This window comes from Petromyzon marinus, chromosome 55 (assembly GCF_048934315.1).
Source record: "Petromyzon marinus isolate PM22_M1 ecotype Great Lakes invasive population chromosome 55, UKy_Petmar_22M1.pri1.0, whole genome shotgun sequence".
NCBI classification, from domain to species: domain Eukaryota; kingdom Metazoa; phylum Chordata; class Hyperoartia; order Petromyzontiformes; family Petromyzontidae; genus Petromyzon; species Petromyzon marinus.
Genome location: NC_133721.1, coordinates 7908245 through 7926098, shown reverse-complemented (window position 1 = coordinate 7926098; position 17854 = coordinate 7908245). Strand labels below are relative to the sequence as shown.

Genomic DNA, 17854 nt, shown 5'->3' with positions numbered 1-17854 from the left:
TTTCAAAACTATCACTTTACCCTACATTGCGGGGATCACAAAAAAGATCTCCAAAATCTTGAATAAACACAAGATCCACGTCCGTTTCAACACATTACAAAAAATCCGTGATCTGGTTCCGTCTGTAAAAGATGCGATTCCGGACATACAATACCCTGGTGTCTACGAACTAAGTTGCCTCTGTGGTAGTAGTTACATTGGAGAAACCAAACGCCATGTCTCGGACCGCATTCGTGAACACAAAGCAGACCTTAAACACGCTAGGACCAACACCTCGGCCGTGGCAGACCATTGTTATAATTCAGTAGGCTCACATGACATTGACTTTTCCAAGACAGAGGTTCTTTGTAAGCCATCTGGCTACCATGAGAGATTCGTTCATGAGGCTATCCACATATACAAGCACAGAGACAATTTCAACCGAGAAGATGGATTCTGGCTTAGCAATCATTGGAAAGATTTGATAAACCATTTCAGGTCTTAATTGTTTGTTCATGCTTAAAGTGGCTTTCAGACAGCATACATTAAATTTTTCGTCTCCCCCCTCATCTTTTCAGAACATAGATGGACTAGTCCTTCTAAATAAACTGCCAAATCGCTGTGCGTGGCGCTAACGTTTTTTTTTTTAATAAATAATTAAATACACCGTTTGAAAATAAATAAATGTATGCAAACCGACACACCTGATGACGACCGTTTGTGTTATGGTCGGAACGTCGTGAGAATTTTTATTGTTTTATATACATTTTATTATTTTATTGTTTTACTTCAACGTGACTTTACCGAAAGAACTAAGAATATGAATTACTGCAGTCACGAAAGCTTTAAATCAATATTCATGAGGGAATACTTCACCGCATTTTAGAAGTGAGAGAATCGACGCAAGCTAAAGCATACTAAAACTAAACTATGTTTTTTTTTTTTACCAGGTAAGGCCCACTGAGCTATATAGATATTTTTCAGAAGCGACCTTAACAAAAATGATAGCTCAACGAAGTGGCTTATCACCTGGAAATGTATAGCAGACAAATACTCTAAACGCGCGTTTATTCTAAATGTGGAGGGAAAACGCGGAGGACCCGAACATAAAATCCACGCGGCAATGGGGAGAGAAACATGCAAACCCCAAATACACAGACACAGGGGTCGAGATAGAACCCACGATCTCCTCTATACCAGGCGAGATAGTTAACACCTCACCGCCGGTCAAATTCGTGAACGTCTGCAGAAAGCGACAGTCGACGCCACACACAGACACCGCGCTGGGCGCGAGCGGTCAGGCCGTGCTGCGCTATTGTCGTGCGTTTGCCCACCGGAGGAATACGTGGGCGCCAAGCGTCCACACAGCGAAGAGTTAAATTTCACCTTGCATCTCGCGGGGACGGGCATTAGGGAGAGTTTTGTTTGCACATGGACGGCATTCCCTCTTGCTCCCTATTGATTAATGCTCTCGGTTTCGCCTTTCGATTGCGCCGGCTCTGCCGTATGCCCGTGCACTCGCCCCTGCCGCCCACCGCCCCCCGTGTTTGTGTAACTACAGCCCCGTTTTTTTTGCGCGCGCGAGTCACTCGGCTGTGATTGAAATTGTAAAGAGGGCAGGTATATATATAAAAAAAGCTAACAACAATCCCTGCTCAATACCGTTCCTGTTAATGTCTGCCGTCTCACACCCGGCCTGCCAGTTTGTCGCCGGGATGCTTACGTCTGCGCAGCAACCCTAATTCCAGATGGAAAGGCTCCTCCAAGGCATTGGGAGTAGGATTAACAATCAGGGGTCGCTGATGCCCGCAGAGACGATTGTTCATCCAGGCACGCAGAGTGAATGTGTGCGATCGAGTCAAAACTGTTAATAGATATTGCAGCTGTCGACGGGGAAACCAGAAGTGTCAATGTGTGTTCCCCCTTCACCCCCTCCTCTCTTCCTCCTCGTCCCACCTACGAGCTGTGCTCATATTTATCTGTGGCCCTGAGCCAGTTTGAGTTAATCCACCTTGCCATGGTGGGGCCAGTCTGTCCGGAGGGCGATTTAACCACGGTTTTCTTTCCCTACTGGGCAGTGTTTATTTAACACTGAAGTAATTACGGGATGAGTATGGTGATAACATAGGCAGGCCTTCACTCAGCAGTTAATCATCCCTGGCCCATACGGATGATCGTGATGATGAAGGCTATGCAAACTACTACTACCTTCTCAGTCAACGGACAAAACTTACATCGTCGTTACTTTTGAGAAATATGCATATAAATAAAATGTGGAAAAAAAAAACCATCACGTGGCATTTTTGACCCAGCCAACTTGCGAGTGTTCTCCTTGTGGCCAACAAATTATTCATATGATCAGACTGCTTGCACGTGCCCGGCCAAGCTGGAAGAGACAGGATGATGGGTTTGATTACAGGCCGGGAATTTAGCCCAAGAAAATGTTACTTTCACCCTTACTCTTATGTTTCCCAGCCAAAACCACGTCTATAACACACTGGCATCCATTAATATAACTCCTTTGCCATCTGTCCCAGTCAAAGGTGGCTTGGATTTGAAAAGGTTAAACACAGCTTTGATTAAACGTAGAGATGTATGTTTCCTTTATCTTGCGGCGTTATAAAGAAGACTTATCATCGGCAGGTGTTAAGCGTGCCGAGATTTAGTTTGTGAGTGTGTGGAAAGCGGCGATCATTCGTGGATGATCTATGGAATATAATGAGGAGGTTCGAGTAGAATCTCCTTTGTTGAGCTACGTCTCCCATCTCCTGCTGGAGAGATGAACCAAGGGTAAATGATCCCGTGCAAAAAAAAAGTTAAATTATTGGAAACAGGATTGCCGTGACCTTTCGCCGCCACACAGCGCAGGAAGCAGTTAATTTTTGCAAAGTGTTTCTCGCTCTGCCCTGTGGGCTTCAATTATTTTGTTTGAGAAAAAAAATGGAGAGAGAGAGAGTGTGCCACGTTCTGGCTGGAAGACACCCCCACTTACGTGAGCAATTGCAATGCGAGCTGCCCCCTTAGGGTGCAATTATTGTACATGTGTGGCTTGTGTGCTGATGGCGTGTCCTTTGCGCGCGCGCGTGTGTATGTTGTTGTGTTTTTTAAAGGCATTCTTGACGGACTCTTGTATTCGAAGACCCTCTGCATGGATGCCGTGCACACGCTGGGGAGGCACTATGACGTCCACAGCCTGTACGGACACTACATGTCCCTCGCCACGCACGAGTAAGTGCCACGCGCCCGAACGCAACGCGTGTCGGCGGCTGATTCGCCACGTCCGGGGGATTCGTATCGCGATGAGGGGGCCAAAGTCGGCTCGGGGGACGGGGCTTCTCGTCTGGCACCACGCAAAAAAAAACTCACGTCTTTAGAACTGCTCAGATTAGCACAGTTGGCTATGTGCGGTGTGAAAGAAGATCAACATGCATACTATGCTACACGATACACTACATACACTATGCTATACATTACACACTACACTATACTCTTTACTATACACTACGCTACACCACGATACTAAATTGAAAACTCCTTGTTTTAAAACTGCTTTTTGTGTTTATTTTGTTGTCCTTCCCCCGCACCTCCGATTAACGTGGTTGGCTACGTACGGTGTGAAAAGGAAATTCAACATAGACACGTACATACTGGGTTGAAATCCATCTGTGATTAACAGTGGCGTCACTCTGGTTGGTGTCACCCAGTGCGGTAACTCATGGTGTCACCCCCCATGGACCTCCGCCTGTACCAGACCGTACAGAATCCTTAGTAATGTTTTGTGTACTAATGTTACTCGTAAATGGTAATTCCCGTATATCACTGAATGTAATGGCAATAGTAGTGACGTAAACAAAATTTTAATTACACCTTTAAATTAGAATATTTCCTTTAATTAGTACTTCATTCTCAAAAAAAGTTATTGATATACGTTCACAAATACTAATTACCACAATATTGTAGCTAAAACACCAACAAATTTCACAACCAGCGACTATAAAAACACGAGCAGCGACGAAAACAACAGCATGTGCTTGTAGCGCGTGCAGACGAAACCACGTGACTCGAAGCGTCACTGTAGTTGTGGAACAATGACAGCTCTAACAGGAACACCATTAGAAGATTAAAAAAGTAAATTAGCACAGAGTTTTAGCCTTGTAGGTATATTTTCAAAGTACATGTAAGCTCGGCTTACGAAAAATGTTTTTTTATTGTTATAACTAACTACAGGGATATTTTTTAAATAAAAAAATATAATAAATTTACGCTGAAACACTGCACAAAAATTGCGAGTGATGGACCAGAAATCACCTCGTGACATGATTCCAATAGCACAATCAGTATAAAATGAGGGTAACGAACAACTAATAATGATAATAAGGTATGTGTGCGATCTCAACATTGATTGTAGTAGTGACTGGATCCTGCCATGGTAATGTGGAAGTTACATAACTTGCTCATGGACGCCACTTGATTTGAGTACAGTCGGTCCAACACTTGCCGTAGGAGGGAGATAGTGAAATGTCTTCAGGATCTAACTTCATCAGGAACTGTTTTTTTATTTCCTGAGCAAGCCCCCAGAATGTGAAGTGAAACTTTGGACATGCTCAACAACACGTGGTGTAATGTGAGATCACATTTGGACTCGCAATTTGATTCCAGAATATGGTTATTGTGAGCCTCATTTTATTTTGTTGTGGATATAGCTACAGTCAGGGAAAAAAGTATTTGATCCCCTGCTGATTTTTTACGTTTGCCCACAGACAAAGAAATTATTAGTCTATAATTTTAATGGTAGGTTTATTTGAACAGTGAGAGACAGAATAACAACAACAAAAATCCACAAAAACGCATGTCAAAAATGTTATAAATTGATTTGCATTTTAATGAGGGAAATAAGTATTTGACCTCCTCTCAATCAGAAAAATGTCTGGCTCCCAAGTGTCTTTTATATAGGTAACGAGCTGAGATTAGGAGCACACTCTTAAAGGGAGTGCTCCGAATCTCAGCTTGTTACCTGTATAAAAGACACCTGTCCACAGAAACAATCAATCAATCAGATTCCAAACTCTCCACCATGGCCAAGACCAAAGAGCTCTCCAAGGATGTCAGCGACAAGATTGTAGACCTACACAAGGCTGGAATGGGCTACAAGACCATTGCCAAGCAGCTTGGTGAGAAGGTGACAAGAGTTGGTGCGATTATTCGCAAATGGACGAAACACAAAAGAACTGTCAATCTCCCTCGGCCTGGGGCTCCATACAAGATCTCACCTCGTAACGTTGCAATGATCATGAGAACAGTGAGGAATCAGCCCAGAACTACACGGGAGGATCTTGTCAATGATCTGAAGGCAGCTGGGATCATAGTCACCAAGAAAACAATTGGTAACACACTACACCTTGAATGACTGAAATCCCGCAGCGGCCACAAGGTCCCCCTGCTCAAGAAAGCACATATACATGCCCGTCTGAAGTTTGCCAATGAACATCTGAATGATTCAGAGAACAACTGGGTGAAAGTGTTGTGGTCAGATGAGACCACAATGGAGCTCTTTGACATCAACTCAACTCGCCGTGTTTGGAGGAGGAGGAATGCTGCCTATGACCCCAAGAACACCATCCCCACCGTCAAACATGGAGGTGGAAACATTATGCTTTGAGGGTGTTTTTTTGCTAAGGGGACAGGACAACTTCACCGCATCAAAGGGACGATGGACGGGGCCATGTACTGTCAAATCTTGCGTGAAAACCTCCTTCCCTCAGCCAGGGCGTTGAAAATGGGTCGTGGATGAGTATTCCAGCATGACAATGACCCAAAACACACGGCCAAGGCAACAAAGGAGTGGCTCAAGAAGAAGCACATTAAGGTCCTGGAGTTGGCTAGCCAGTCTCCAGACCTTAATCCCATAGAAAATCTGTGTAGGGAGCTGAAGGTTCGAGTTGCCAACGTCAGCCTCGAAACCTTAATGACTTGGAGAAGATCTGCAAAGAGGAGTGGGACAAAATCCCTCCTGAGATGTGTGCAAACCTGGTGGCCAACTACAATAAACGTCTGACCTCTGTGATTGCCAAGAAGGGTTTTGCCACCAAGTACTAAGTCAGGTTTTGCAGAGGGGTCAAATACTTATTTCCATCATTAAAATGCAAATCAATTTATAAGATTTTTGACATGCGTTTTTTTCTGGATTTATTTGTTGTCATTCTGTCTCTCACTGTTCAAATAAATCTACCATTTAAATTATAGACTGATCATTTCTTCGTCAGTGGGCAAACGCACAAAATCAGCAGGGGATCAATTACTTTTTCCCTCAATGTAGTACATAATTGTTCACTCCGTTGGTATAAAATATGACATGTGAATATAATTTGCATATAATATGCATGTATCAATATTTTATATTCGTCAAAGTTAAATGCATTTACCCTGAGTGCTGTATAATATTGCATTTGATGAAAAGATACATTGATATATTGCGCACCTAACGATCACAAACGATCGCTCATCATGACTTTGATACACATAGACAAAGACCTCCTGTATATCCTTTAATAGACTGTTGAGGCAAGTGCTGTTATCGAGCACCTATGAAGGCCGGAACAGTACACGAGGGGGTGGGTGGCCAGCACCACGCCCGACCGCCTTTGTCTCCCCAATGGCGATGTTTACATGCCGCACCAGGTACTTATTTTGAGGCTGAGTCGACCTAGGGGAGGCCCAAGACCGGTTCAGATAATTGCCACTGGTGTTGGCCGTGAGCAGGAATGGAACCCGGGTCGCCGGACACACAAAGACACGGTCACACATGTTTTGTCAATGACGGACAAGTACACACTCGTGTACACATCTCACATGTAAACCCACATGTGTAGCACAGACATTGACTTGGGGCCCTAAGTGGACCATAACCAAGTGAACTTATCTATTCATTATGTACCGGGTGGGATATAATCTCCGTGTCATCAGTAAGTCATCTGTCAGTTCATCCCATGTGGGTTTAAGGCCATTGCACATCTGTAGCTCTGATCATTTATGAAGCCTGTTAATCTGCCATACTCCACTGACCACAATACGTATTAAAGAGAATAAAAATAAAACGTATCCTCTCAGATTAGAGGTTGAATCTAATGAATGAATTTGTGGCAGTGTTAGGCTACAGTTCAGCGGCTGTGTGTCTGCGCACGCATCCATATTTCTTGGATATTAATTTCACTTGATGTCATTGAGGGCGTCATGGTGGCGAGATGTTAACTACCTCATCTGATGTACAGGAGGTCGTGGGTTAAATTTCGGACCATGACGATACCTGTTTATTTGGAGTTTCCACCTACTCCCCGTGGTCACGTGGATTTTTATCCGGGTCCTCCGGTTTTTCCTCCTACATTAAAAAAAACTTCCGTTCAGACTATTTGGCTGCTATAGATATACACGTGATAAGCCACTTCGTTGAGCTATCATTTGTGGCCAGGTGGCTTCTGAGAAAGAGTTCAGATTAAAGAGTCAGTGTATGGTAGACCGAGGCTTCAGCATGGGTGGAGGAATCAATGAGTGAAGTTCATGGCAACAGTAACCACGGTAGTATGGCCCTCCTGAATAATCGTCTTGAGACACATTGATGCCTTTTTATACGAGCAAATAAATTATTACAGTGGTGTATTGTTATTCCCATTCGCAAGTGTTTGCATGCTGCCATATGTTCCTCATTGTAAACAAACTGCCTCATCCTCGCATGGGTCTTTAGGGGTAATAAATATAAAATAATCAGATATATAAATTTATGGAAATGTTGGTGGGCAGAGATATTATGATCCCTTTAACAGTATTTAGTTTTCTCTGTGTTTGTAATTCTGATTGAAAATGCTTTTCCCATTTGCTAACATCCAGCTCTCAATAGAGGCATAATCCAATATTTCTCTCTTTGGAATGAAAATAAATGCTCAGGGGCAGAAAATGGCAAAATAAATATTTTGTACCGCAGCAGCCACAGCAAATAACCCCAACATAATTAAATCAGCATTTTCGAACAACAAAACTAAGTATTTGTGGTATATGTTGGTCAGAGCTTTAAGAATAGAACTTCATAAAACACGTGTTATATGCAATATATTATTCTATAGAAGGCAAATGTGCCTGCCTGAAATTACTTAAAGCCTCTGCGGTAAGGATTCTATTTGAATGAGATGTTTAACTGTTTTTAGTCTGCTTTGTACGAATATTTCAAAGCTTGGCATCAGCCTTGGAGAAAATAATAAAAAATCAGTAGTGTGAAGATGATCACATTAGGTTTCATTTCATGTATGTGCATTTCATTTGAAAACATTTTCCAGTGGTGAACAATTCTACTTCATGTGGGGGGAAAAAAAACTCATTTTTAATGCTCGTTTGTATTAAGCTTCCCGTGCTGAATGGAGCTTATGTCTCAGCATCTGTCACGGTCTCCCAAATGCACCGCTTAGCTTAATTTCAAACAATAATTTAAAAAGGCGTGGAAATTAACATGCGTGCCCTCCCCTGTTGTCATATTTGAAAACATTGCTCGAGAACATTGCAGCGAGTCTGAATATTGCCACACTGTGTTTGAGCAGCAGAAGATATGAGTGAGAAACTTTCTAGAGTTGTGAACTGTGTGGGGATTTTTTTTTTAAAGCAGCACATTGAAGGCTTTGATATCAGTCAGAACTCTGAACAATATTGGCATCATATTTATCCTAGTGAACCGTACTTACGAATATATGTCAAAACCAATCATCGTTAGGGATGCTGCCGTGATGTAATGGTTAGTACCACTGAACTTGCGATTTAAAGTTCGCCGGTTTTGAGCCGATCTTCCGGCACGGGCAGTTGAAACAGTGGGGTAGGTATCTTAAATCCTCCACCTGTCCCTCCAAGCGGTATAAATGTTCGTCAATCGGCAGGTCGCATGCGGTGGGGGTAAAGTGTGGGTACTACCACCTGTTCAAAGATGTCTGGTCAGCGTGGAAGAGTAGGCCAAATATCCTCGAGGGAAGCACTCTGCAGCCCCCTCGAGCAGAAGCCCTTCCGCCAGCAGGGGCATGAGCGAGAAATTGCAGGGCTGCGCCTTTTCCTATTTACCATCATCATAATCTCACCATCGTCAACTTTTAATTTATATGCATGTGTAAGCCCAGTAATAACCAATAAATAGAGCGCTCGATTTATGAAAAAATATGCTTAGAAATAAAGCCTGCAACAAGGCGAGTGTGGAACCAATTTCCAAAAGCTAACATTTTTTTTTTCAATTAAAAATTAAACTTTAAATCGTTAACGAAACCTTTGTTCACACAAACGAACAAGATATATCCACTCGCGGAATTCAATAATAGAATAAACTTTGACAGTGTAATTCCAGTTAAAATATAGATGAATAATACCAAAGCGACGCACATACTGAGCCACCATAAATTACTTAATACAGCGTAGGTGAGATATGTTTTAATCAGTTGCGAACGTGAAATGGTTTGGTGAAAAACCACCCACTTGCACTGCCTACATTATGCATTCAGTGTCGCCGTTGCAGATGGCCTGATTGATGTTTAAGGACATAGCTTGCTTGGAAGAAGCCTGCCTTCATGACAGCAGGTTGTGTATTCACACTCCTGACCGAGATAACAGACTGAGCCTCATTATACTGCTCATACCATGGCACACTGAGGCAGGCGTGTGTATTGAAATGAAAGCACAAGGCATGCATGCATACATGCACGTACATGTGTAATCACGTGCATGCAAGAATGCATACGCGCACACGTACATACACATGGACACATGCTTGCATACGTGAACACGTAAACAAATATCCCCCACGTGGTTATTACTGCGGTGTATTAACCGTAAAAATACTCGTCACGAGCTTAACAGCAGACAATAAAGAATATGTGACGTCATTCGCAATAATAGGCCATTATTTACCAGCTTCATGGTTCAAATTTGCCAAATAAAAAAAAACAATTACCCGCAAATTGCTCAATTCAGATTGTGCATAGTAATCATCGCCCCTATAATTAAAACTGAGTCAGCGTAACAGGGTCCCAGGACCAATTCAGATATCGATAGCCACTGATGGTAGCCGTGGATGGGACTCAAACGCAGGTCTCTGGGTTCATCGCATTGCTATCCACTGTGCCGCGTCTCCCTTCGAAGGCCGGCACAGTTTACATGAGGGCACTTGGGTGGCCAGCACCACGCCCGACCACAAAGGCGAGGCTGAGTCGACCTATGGGAGGTCCAGGACCGGTTCAGATAATTGTCCCTGGTGTTGGTCATGGGCGAGAATCTAACTCGGGAAGCCAGGATTATAGTGTAGCACGCTAACCACTGCCACGCACGCATGCACCCACACACACACCGCATGAACACGAATATAAAACAACGATATTACATTTCGACCTAAGAAACCACCAGTGAATTTTTTATATCTATTTAGAAGGGTCTTGAAATATTTGTCCAATTCCTTTTTCATTATTTCAGTTTCAAGCATAAATTAGACGTTCTAAGACAGTAAGGGTGCAGCCCTACAATTACTGGCTCAAGCCACTGCTGGCAGATGTTCCACTGCAGAAACCATCTTGGAAGAGCTGGCAGTACCCACACTTTACCCCGCCATCAGCCTCCTACCGATCGACTAACTGTGGTGTGCTCATTTACGCCGCTGTGTTGACCGAAGCGGAGGGACTTTAAAAAAATGCCCCCCCCCCCCATTTTTTCAACTGCCGCCCACTGATAGATCGAAGTGGCAACCTCTAGACTGCATGTCCAGTGCCCCAAACTTATCACGACAGCAGCACCCGTACAAGGATAATAAGTCAGAGTCGACATGCATAGGCCAGAAAACTACTTGCTGCACTGCTCGCAACACCCATTGATTTGCCCAGCGACGTGGCTTATCACCCATGTGACGGTGCCATCTTTATGTTATCCACCAACAACCGTGTCCATGGATTGCATGCATGAGCCGAGATGCACCTAAGCCTACCGGTAGGTTTTAGCGCAAGGCAATTGCATTTTCGTAACATTTGGACTTCGAAAGCACTTTACGTGTTGTCACAAACCGGTGTGACACGCAGGATTGACTGCTTGAATTTAAACCCACTTAATAAACTGACCTCCCATTCCATATCTCAACGTAACAATATAACATTTTAATTAAGTCTCTTATAAACGTGCGAAATAATAGCATTTGATCAAAGAAGAAAAACTCTTCTAGATTTAAAGCTTTCGTGACTGCAAGGATCCATACTCTTTGGTTATATTCGGTAAAGTCACGTAGGTAAAAAATAAAACAACAAAAATCACGACGTTTCGGCCACAACACAAGCGGCCTTCATCAGGTGATGAAGAACCAAAGAGTAAGAAAAACTCTGGTTGGGTTTTGACCTTCTCGGGTTTCACTCTTGATAAACACATTCTGCCGGTTTCCCAGATGGTATTGGTAAGTGCACTGCCCTCTAATTGATGGTGCCCGGGCATATCTGGCATGAATTCCTCGTTATCAAACAAATAAATAAAAGTCCCTTCTGTTTCTACGCACACAAATAAAATGTTTTATTTCATCGACTCTTTGGTCTTCAAGGCTTCAGTTAACGAACTGTAAAATAAACGCGTGATATGTTAACTGCATTAAAACTCAAAAAAGATATACACATACCGTACATCAAACAGATACATTAATTAAAAACAGTGGGGCACTGCATAGCCATATAAGACGGAAAAAATTAAAATACAAACTTTTTTTTAAGACGAGCGATCTCAGTAGCAGATATAATCACACATTAAAAATGCACATTCATGGTCTGGTTTTGAAATGTAAAGCAGATTCGGTATTGTTCTACATACGAGAGGAGCGTTGTTCTTGAAAGAGGAACGTCCTCATTGGGAAACTATTTTATGGTCCTCCAATGTATTTTCTGCTTGTGCCGCGTGTTATTGGGCATTTTTGCTGGCAGCTTCTTCACGTAAACACGTTGGAGAGCTGTACAGCACACACGTGAAAACCTACACTTAGCACAAGAAGCTACGTCTTAGATTATCAAGGTTGGCTTTCAAAGTTTACAGACTCTAAGAGACAAAGCTTAGCCCGATGCATATATATTCTACGTACATGTATGTATAGTTGAACTTTTTTCGCACCGTACGTAGCCAACCGTGCTAATTGTAGAGAGTGGTAGAAATGCATGTGCGCATGAATCAATCAGCAAGCGAGTGTGTGATGCGATGAACGTCGCAGGCTTGGGAGGCCGCGATGCGGGCTGGCGCCATCACTCTGTTGCTCGCCGAGCGGCAGGCGAAACGACCGGGTCGTTGCGCGGTGACGTTAGGCCTGGCACCTTCGCCCCAATTCACAGGGCCATCGTCCGCATCTTCGGTGAGGAGAAGAGGAGCATCATCTACTCCCGGTCCACGGTGCCCGGATCGGGATCGTACGCCGGCCACTGGCTTGGTGACAATGGGGCCAACTGGAATGACATCAAGTGGGCCATCCCCGGCATGTTCGAGTTCAACCTCTTCGGTTTCCCCTACGTGAGTGACCTCATTGCTTGGCTCACGTCGGCAAGTGTCATCAAACGACCGTGATTCTTGTTGTTGTTGTTGTTCACTATTGATACTCAACGTGAGCCCGGGACAAAACGCCGACCGCGGAATGGAGGGGGAACAGGATCTCTGCGAACATCATCGGCATCGATTCGATACTAATGCGACCAAGCCACATCAAACAGAGTTGCTTTTTTGCGTTGTATGAGGTCCACATAGGGTGCCGCGGTGGCGTGATGTTAACTACCTCGCCTGGTATACAGGAGGTCTTGAATTCGTTCCCGACCTTGACGCCTGTTTATTTTGAGTGTGTGCGTTCTCCTCGTGGTCACATAGATTTTGCTCTGTTTGTTCCCTACACATTTGAATCGACATGCATTTAGAGTATTTGGCTGGTATAAATTACCCCTTGAGAAGCCACTTGGTTGAGCTATCATTTGGCACCAAGTCGCTTCTGAAAAGGAGCTATACAGTTCAGTGGGCCTTATCTGCTCAAATTAAATACAAAAATGTTTATACTTTTAAATACTTTAAAAATATTGTATCTACATATTAAGCGTTCTTGCCAAAGACCAAAAACGGTCAACGCATCGCGCGCTGTCAGATGCGCTTCTGCGGCCATCTGGAAGACTCTTCCTTCCAATTTTAGGAAGCCACTGGAGCTATGTACTTTTACATCTAAATTGAAAACTAATTTCTTCAGAACTGCTTTTTGTGTATCGTTTCTTCTCCTTCTCCCGCACCTCCGATGAGCACGGTTGGCTACGTATGATGCGAAAGAAGTTCAACATACCAGGACATCTGATAAGCCAGCAGCATGTTGGCGCAACAAGCCTGGTTCTATTTTGCTTTAAAGCTTTCGTGACTGCAGGGATTCATATTCTTGGTTCTTTCGGTAAAGTCACGTAGAAGGGAAACAATAAAATAACCGCCACTTTTTTTCAAATTTGATTGCTGTGGTTTTCACACCTGATTATGATTGCTTGTGCTGCAGTCGAAACGTCGTGAGAATTTTATTGTTTTATATTTTTTATTATTTTATTGTTTCCCTTCTACGTGACTTTACCGAAAGGACCAAGAATATGAATAAGCCTGGTTCTGATGCTCTAACCCAGAAGATTGTAACCCATCTGGCGTTTGCTTGCTTAAACAAAGGCTGCTTGCTGGCATTGGCCTAGAAAGTCAGTAGGCTGATGGATAAAAAATATATATCATATATAAATGTGTCGTTAATCCCGCCACCACTCGACACAGCCAATTAGTAATGTTTACAATCGTAAACATGTCGTAAACATTTACCATCGTAAACATGTTGTGGCTTTGCTCTCCAACACACCGGTGTGCTGAACTAGTAACGAATTGGCATGTTAAGTTTACGTGACGACCCTTACTAATTGGCTGTGTCGGGTGGTGGCGGGTTTAACGACACATTTATATATTTCCGCAATATAACCCCAAAATACCTGTTTTATGGATGATATTGGTCGCGAAAGCCTACATGTTAAAATGCTTATACATGCTGCTGCCTGTGGTGTCACGGTTGTGATTATTAGCTCTACAATGCGCGATTGGATTATACAGCATGTTTTTCGCCACGATATCCGACGTGTTGCTCCACGTGGTGGGAACTTCTTCAGGAACTCAATTCAGCTGCTGAAGAAACGCCCAGCACGTGGAGCGAAACGCTTCTGGATGAAAGCCTACCCGTGCCGTTGCCATTTCTCATGGTGTTTCCGAATCAAAGGCCACCTTCGACTCGGACAGATGACAAAATGAGTTATGTTAATGGATGCAAGCGTATTACAGAGAGAGTTTTGGCAGGGAAACTCAGAGTAAGGATGCAAAAACTGTCTCTTGTGTCTTGGGATAAATGCCAGGCACCTAATCAAACCCATCATCATCATGTCTCTGCCAGTTGAGCCGTGCCACAAGGAGAACACTCACAAGTTGGCTGGGACAAAATAAAGATGGACATATTTATCAAAAAATGGCTGATAAGGAAATAGCTGTTGGTGCAGCTTTCATCATCATCGACCCCAGCTATGATATTGGTATATATATTGCGGGGTAAAGGTCTCCCTACGCCATCATCGACCCCAGCTATGATTTTGGTATATATATATTGTGGGGTGAAGGTCTCCCTACCCCACTTGCTACTCTTCATAGGTCCAAGCCCAGCTTGTATCAGTTCCCTGATGTGTTCCTCGTTTTTGGTTGACGCTGAGTGGAATCGAAGCGTGCACCTCCCCACGCCTCTTGCATTCCTTTCATCTTTTGTCTCATTTTATTTTTCAGTGCACCATGTTGCTGATATATGGCATAGTAGGTGATGTGCAGTGATTGAACACTTTCTCTTTCAGGCAAGTTGGTATGTTGAATGCCATTATCAAATTCGGTTTTCAATAAGCACCTACATCCTGCTTGATTTCCTCTTCATTTCATCATTTTGATCCCAAGCCTTATTCAACTATTACCCCAGATAGGCACTACACACATATTCCGCTCTGTTATCCACTTGTGTCCCTGCATCAAATATCTGTCTCAAGATTACTTTTTAGGTAGGTTCGTACCTTCTGACGTTTGGCCAATTCCTTTTTTTAAGGAGTTTTGCATGTGAGAGGAAACCCGAGTACTGAAATAAATATGGAAAAGTCCACACAGATGGGTCAGGAAACCCTTTTGCTCTACCGCTATCTAAAAGCCACACTGCACCTCAATAGATGGGAGGCTTGCACCACAGCATAACCTCCATGTGGTTCACAAACCCTTACTCCATTGCATCATTCATTGCCTGCTATAAAGAATGCATTTCAGCCAGCCTCGGTGTGTTTATGGCTTCATAGTTTATGCTTGGGAAAACATATACAGGCGCTTAGTAGATAAATGATTCCGCATAAATAAACCTGCAGCATGTGTTCCACCTAATTCGCACATCCATCGACACGCTAATCTGTATGGGGGAAAAAACGCTAGCCAGGAAACGCTGCTTGCACCATTGCATAACTTACTATACGACCTCAAATATTCTTAACCAAGTGATTGCATCATTGACTAGTTCAATACAATGATTAAACCATTAGTACACTGGTGTTTGCGCCATTTATATAGCACAAGGTGATCACGAATGTGCTTTTATTCACGGACAAATATTATCGGCGGTAGTTTCGCAGTAGCCGGGAAATGCTGCTTTTTGGCCTTTGCAAGTATTTTTTTTACTTGACACAGGTCTACATGTATTTATTCAAATCTCCCTAACTTCAAAATGCACGTAAACAAAATGACATGGCTCTATCAGCCAGCCCGACATCTCTCTCGCTCGCTCGCTCTCTCTCTCACGCCTCTGCCCCTTTTCGATCGTGTGCTCTGTGAGGATGTTATGAAGTTCGTATTCCCCTTCTCCTTTCAATCGGCGTCTTCGGCCCATGCAACCCTCGGTCGAACGTGAGCCGCAGTCCAGCAGATGTACTCGTGTCCCCCCCACCGCCCCCCCCCACCCCCCGTTAAGTCAGCGCACAGAGATGGGATCCCGTTTTGGCAGCCCGCCTGGGAAAGTGTGTCTAACTTGATATTGGACATGTCAGACAGCCCAGTGAAAGGATCCAATATTCACCCCCTCCCCCGTCCCCCCGGCAAATTGTGCATACTGGAAATGTTGAGCTCGCCGCCCTCAAGGGTGAGACATCCAAAGTTTGGCACCGAGAAGCCTCCGTTCCTGTAGCACGGGCGGCATGGCACCTGCAGTAGGCCAGCGCTGTCAGTGATGAATGTGACGGCGATTCCCCCGTTAGTTTTGCCATCTGCTTGCCGAAATTAAAACGTTGGCAGCGCGCGTATTAGTGGTTCTGGTGATAGGAGGATATTATTTGGGGATTCGACGAGAGGGAGCTAATTTTACGTTATTCGATGGCAAAGTGTTGGCCTGCAATTCCTTGCTCACACCGCTGCTGGTAGAAGGACATCCCACCAGATTGAGCTCTCGAGGACTCTCTCGAGTATTTGGCCTACTCTTCCACTTTTGCCAGACGTCTTGGAAGAGGTGGGAGTACCCACGCTTTACCCCACCACACGCATCCCGTTGATCGTCTAAATGTGGTGAATCCATTTATACTGCTGGGTGGGAGAAGATTTGGAGGATTTAAGCAACGTTCCCATTTTTTTTCAACCGCTGCGCTTGGAGAACGAACTGCCGACATCTGGATTGCAATTCCAGAGTGCTCACTGTAACACCACTGCAGCGACAGTGTTAAACAACTGTAGATAGTATGTCAATATATACTTTTGTCTCCTTGTTTAGAATATTCAAATTGTACGTTGAATTTTAATGTGATGGTGCTTTGAGTGGCAGATTGGTGTCAGAAAGGCGCCACGTGTATAAACAGAAATATAAGTAACTTGACTGTCCCAAAGGCGTTTGGCTAGCCATCAAACAATGACAGTCACTGCATCGCATGCTTTCAGGTGCGCTTTTGCTGTCGTCTGGAATGCTCTTCCGTCCGATATTAGGAAGCCACTGGATCTATGCACTTTTAAATCTAAATTCATAACTCATTTTTTTTCCGAACTGCTATTTGTCTTTGGTTTGTTGTCCTTCCCCCGCACCTCCGATTAACACGGTTGACTACGTACGCTGCGAAACACAGTTCAACAAACACGCATACGTATAAAGGCACGCAAAACAGTTGTCCTCCGTTCAGACTCACGAAGTGAAAAAACAGTGCTGTTAGCGATCACCTATTGAGGCGAGTGCTGCACACAAAGGAATGGTGTGGCCAGCATCACACGCAGCCACCTTCATTCCCCATGTGTTGACATTCACACATTCTAGCAGGCACATATTTGAGGCCAGATCAAACCTAGGCGACTTCTAGTGCAGGCTACAAATACCACTTTTTTTTTACAAACGTTGTGCTTGGCTTTGGAGAACAAAATTCAAACTAACTCACGGGGACTGATAGCGACAGTGTAGGAACCACTGTGCCATCACTCTGACAGCGTACATAACCGTTCGTGCAAATGTACACAGACACAAGCAGGCACAGCAATTTACGACTGACACGTATGGAATGACAACAACAACAACAACAATAACCGCCATTCGCCACTAATTAGCAGCGACGTCGCCGTGGCACTTGCACCAGGCTATGTGCACCTTGAGGCCACGTGAAGTATCGAATTCCAGCTGACAGGAGGTCACGGGGCAGACCCAGGTGACATGGGTCAACTGACTGAGATGACTGGCCGATGCACCACCTGTACACCCTACTGTGCCCACAATGACACAAACACACATACACCCTCACAGATGCCCCACATTACGGAACCGGTGTAG

General features: G+C 44.1%; 1 protein-coding gene across 9 annotated transcripts in view; it reads left to right on the top strand.

The window, feature by feature from the left end:
* The window catches only part of LOC116954442 (sucrase-isomaltase, intestinal-like), a 382301-nt gene that overhangs the window by 254458 nt on the left and 109989 nt on the right, over window positions 1-17854 (top strand). For all 9 annotated transcript variants that reach the window (XM_032974950.2, XM_032974949.2, XM_032974952.2 and 6 more), the window contains 2 exons: window positions 3090-3207; window positions 12339-12513. In XM_032974950.2, coding sequence (XP_032830841.2) covers window positions 3090-3207; window positions 12339-12513 — 293 coding nt within the window. The remainder of the gene's footprint in view (window positions 1-3089; window positions 3208-12338; window positions 12514-17854) is intronic.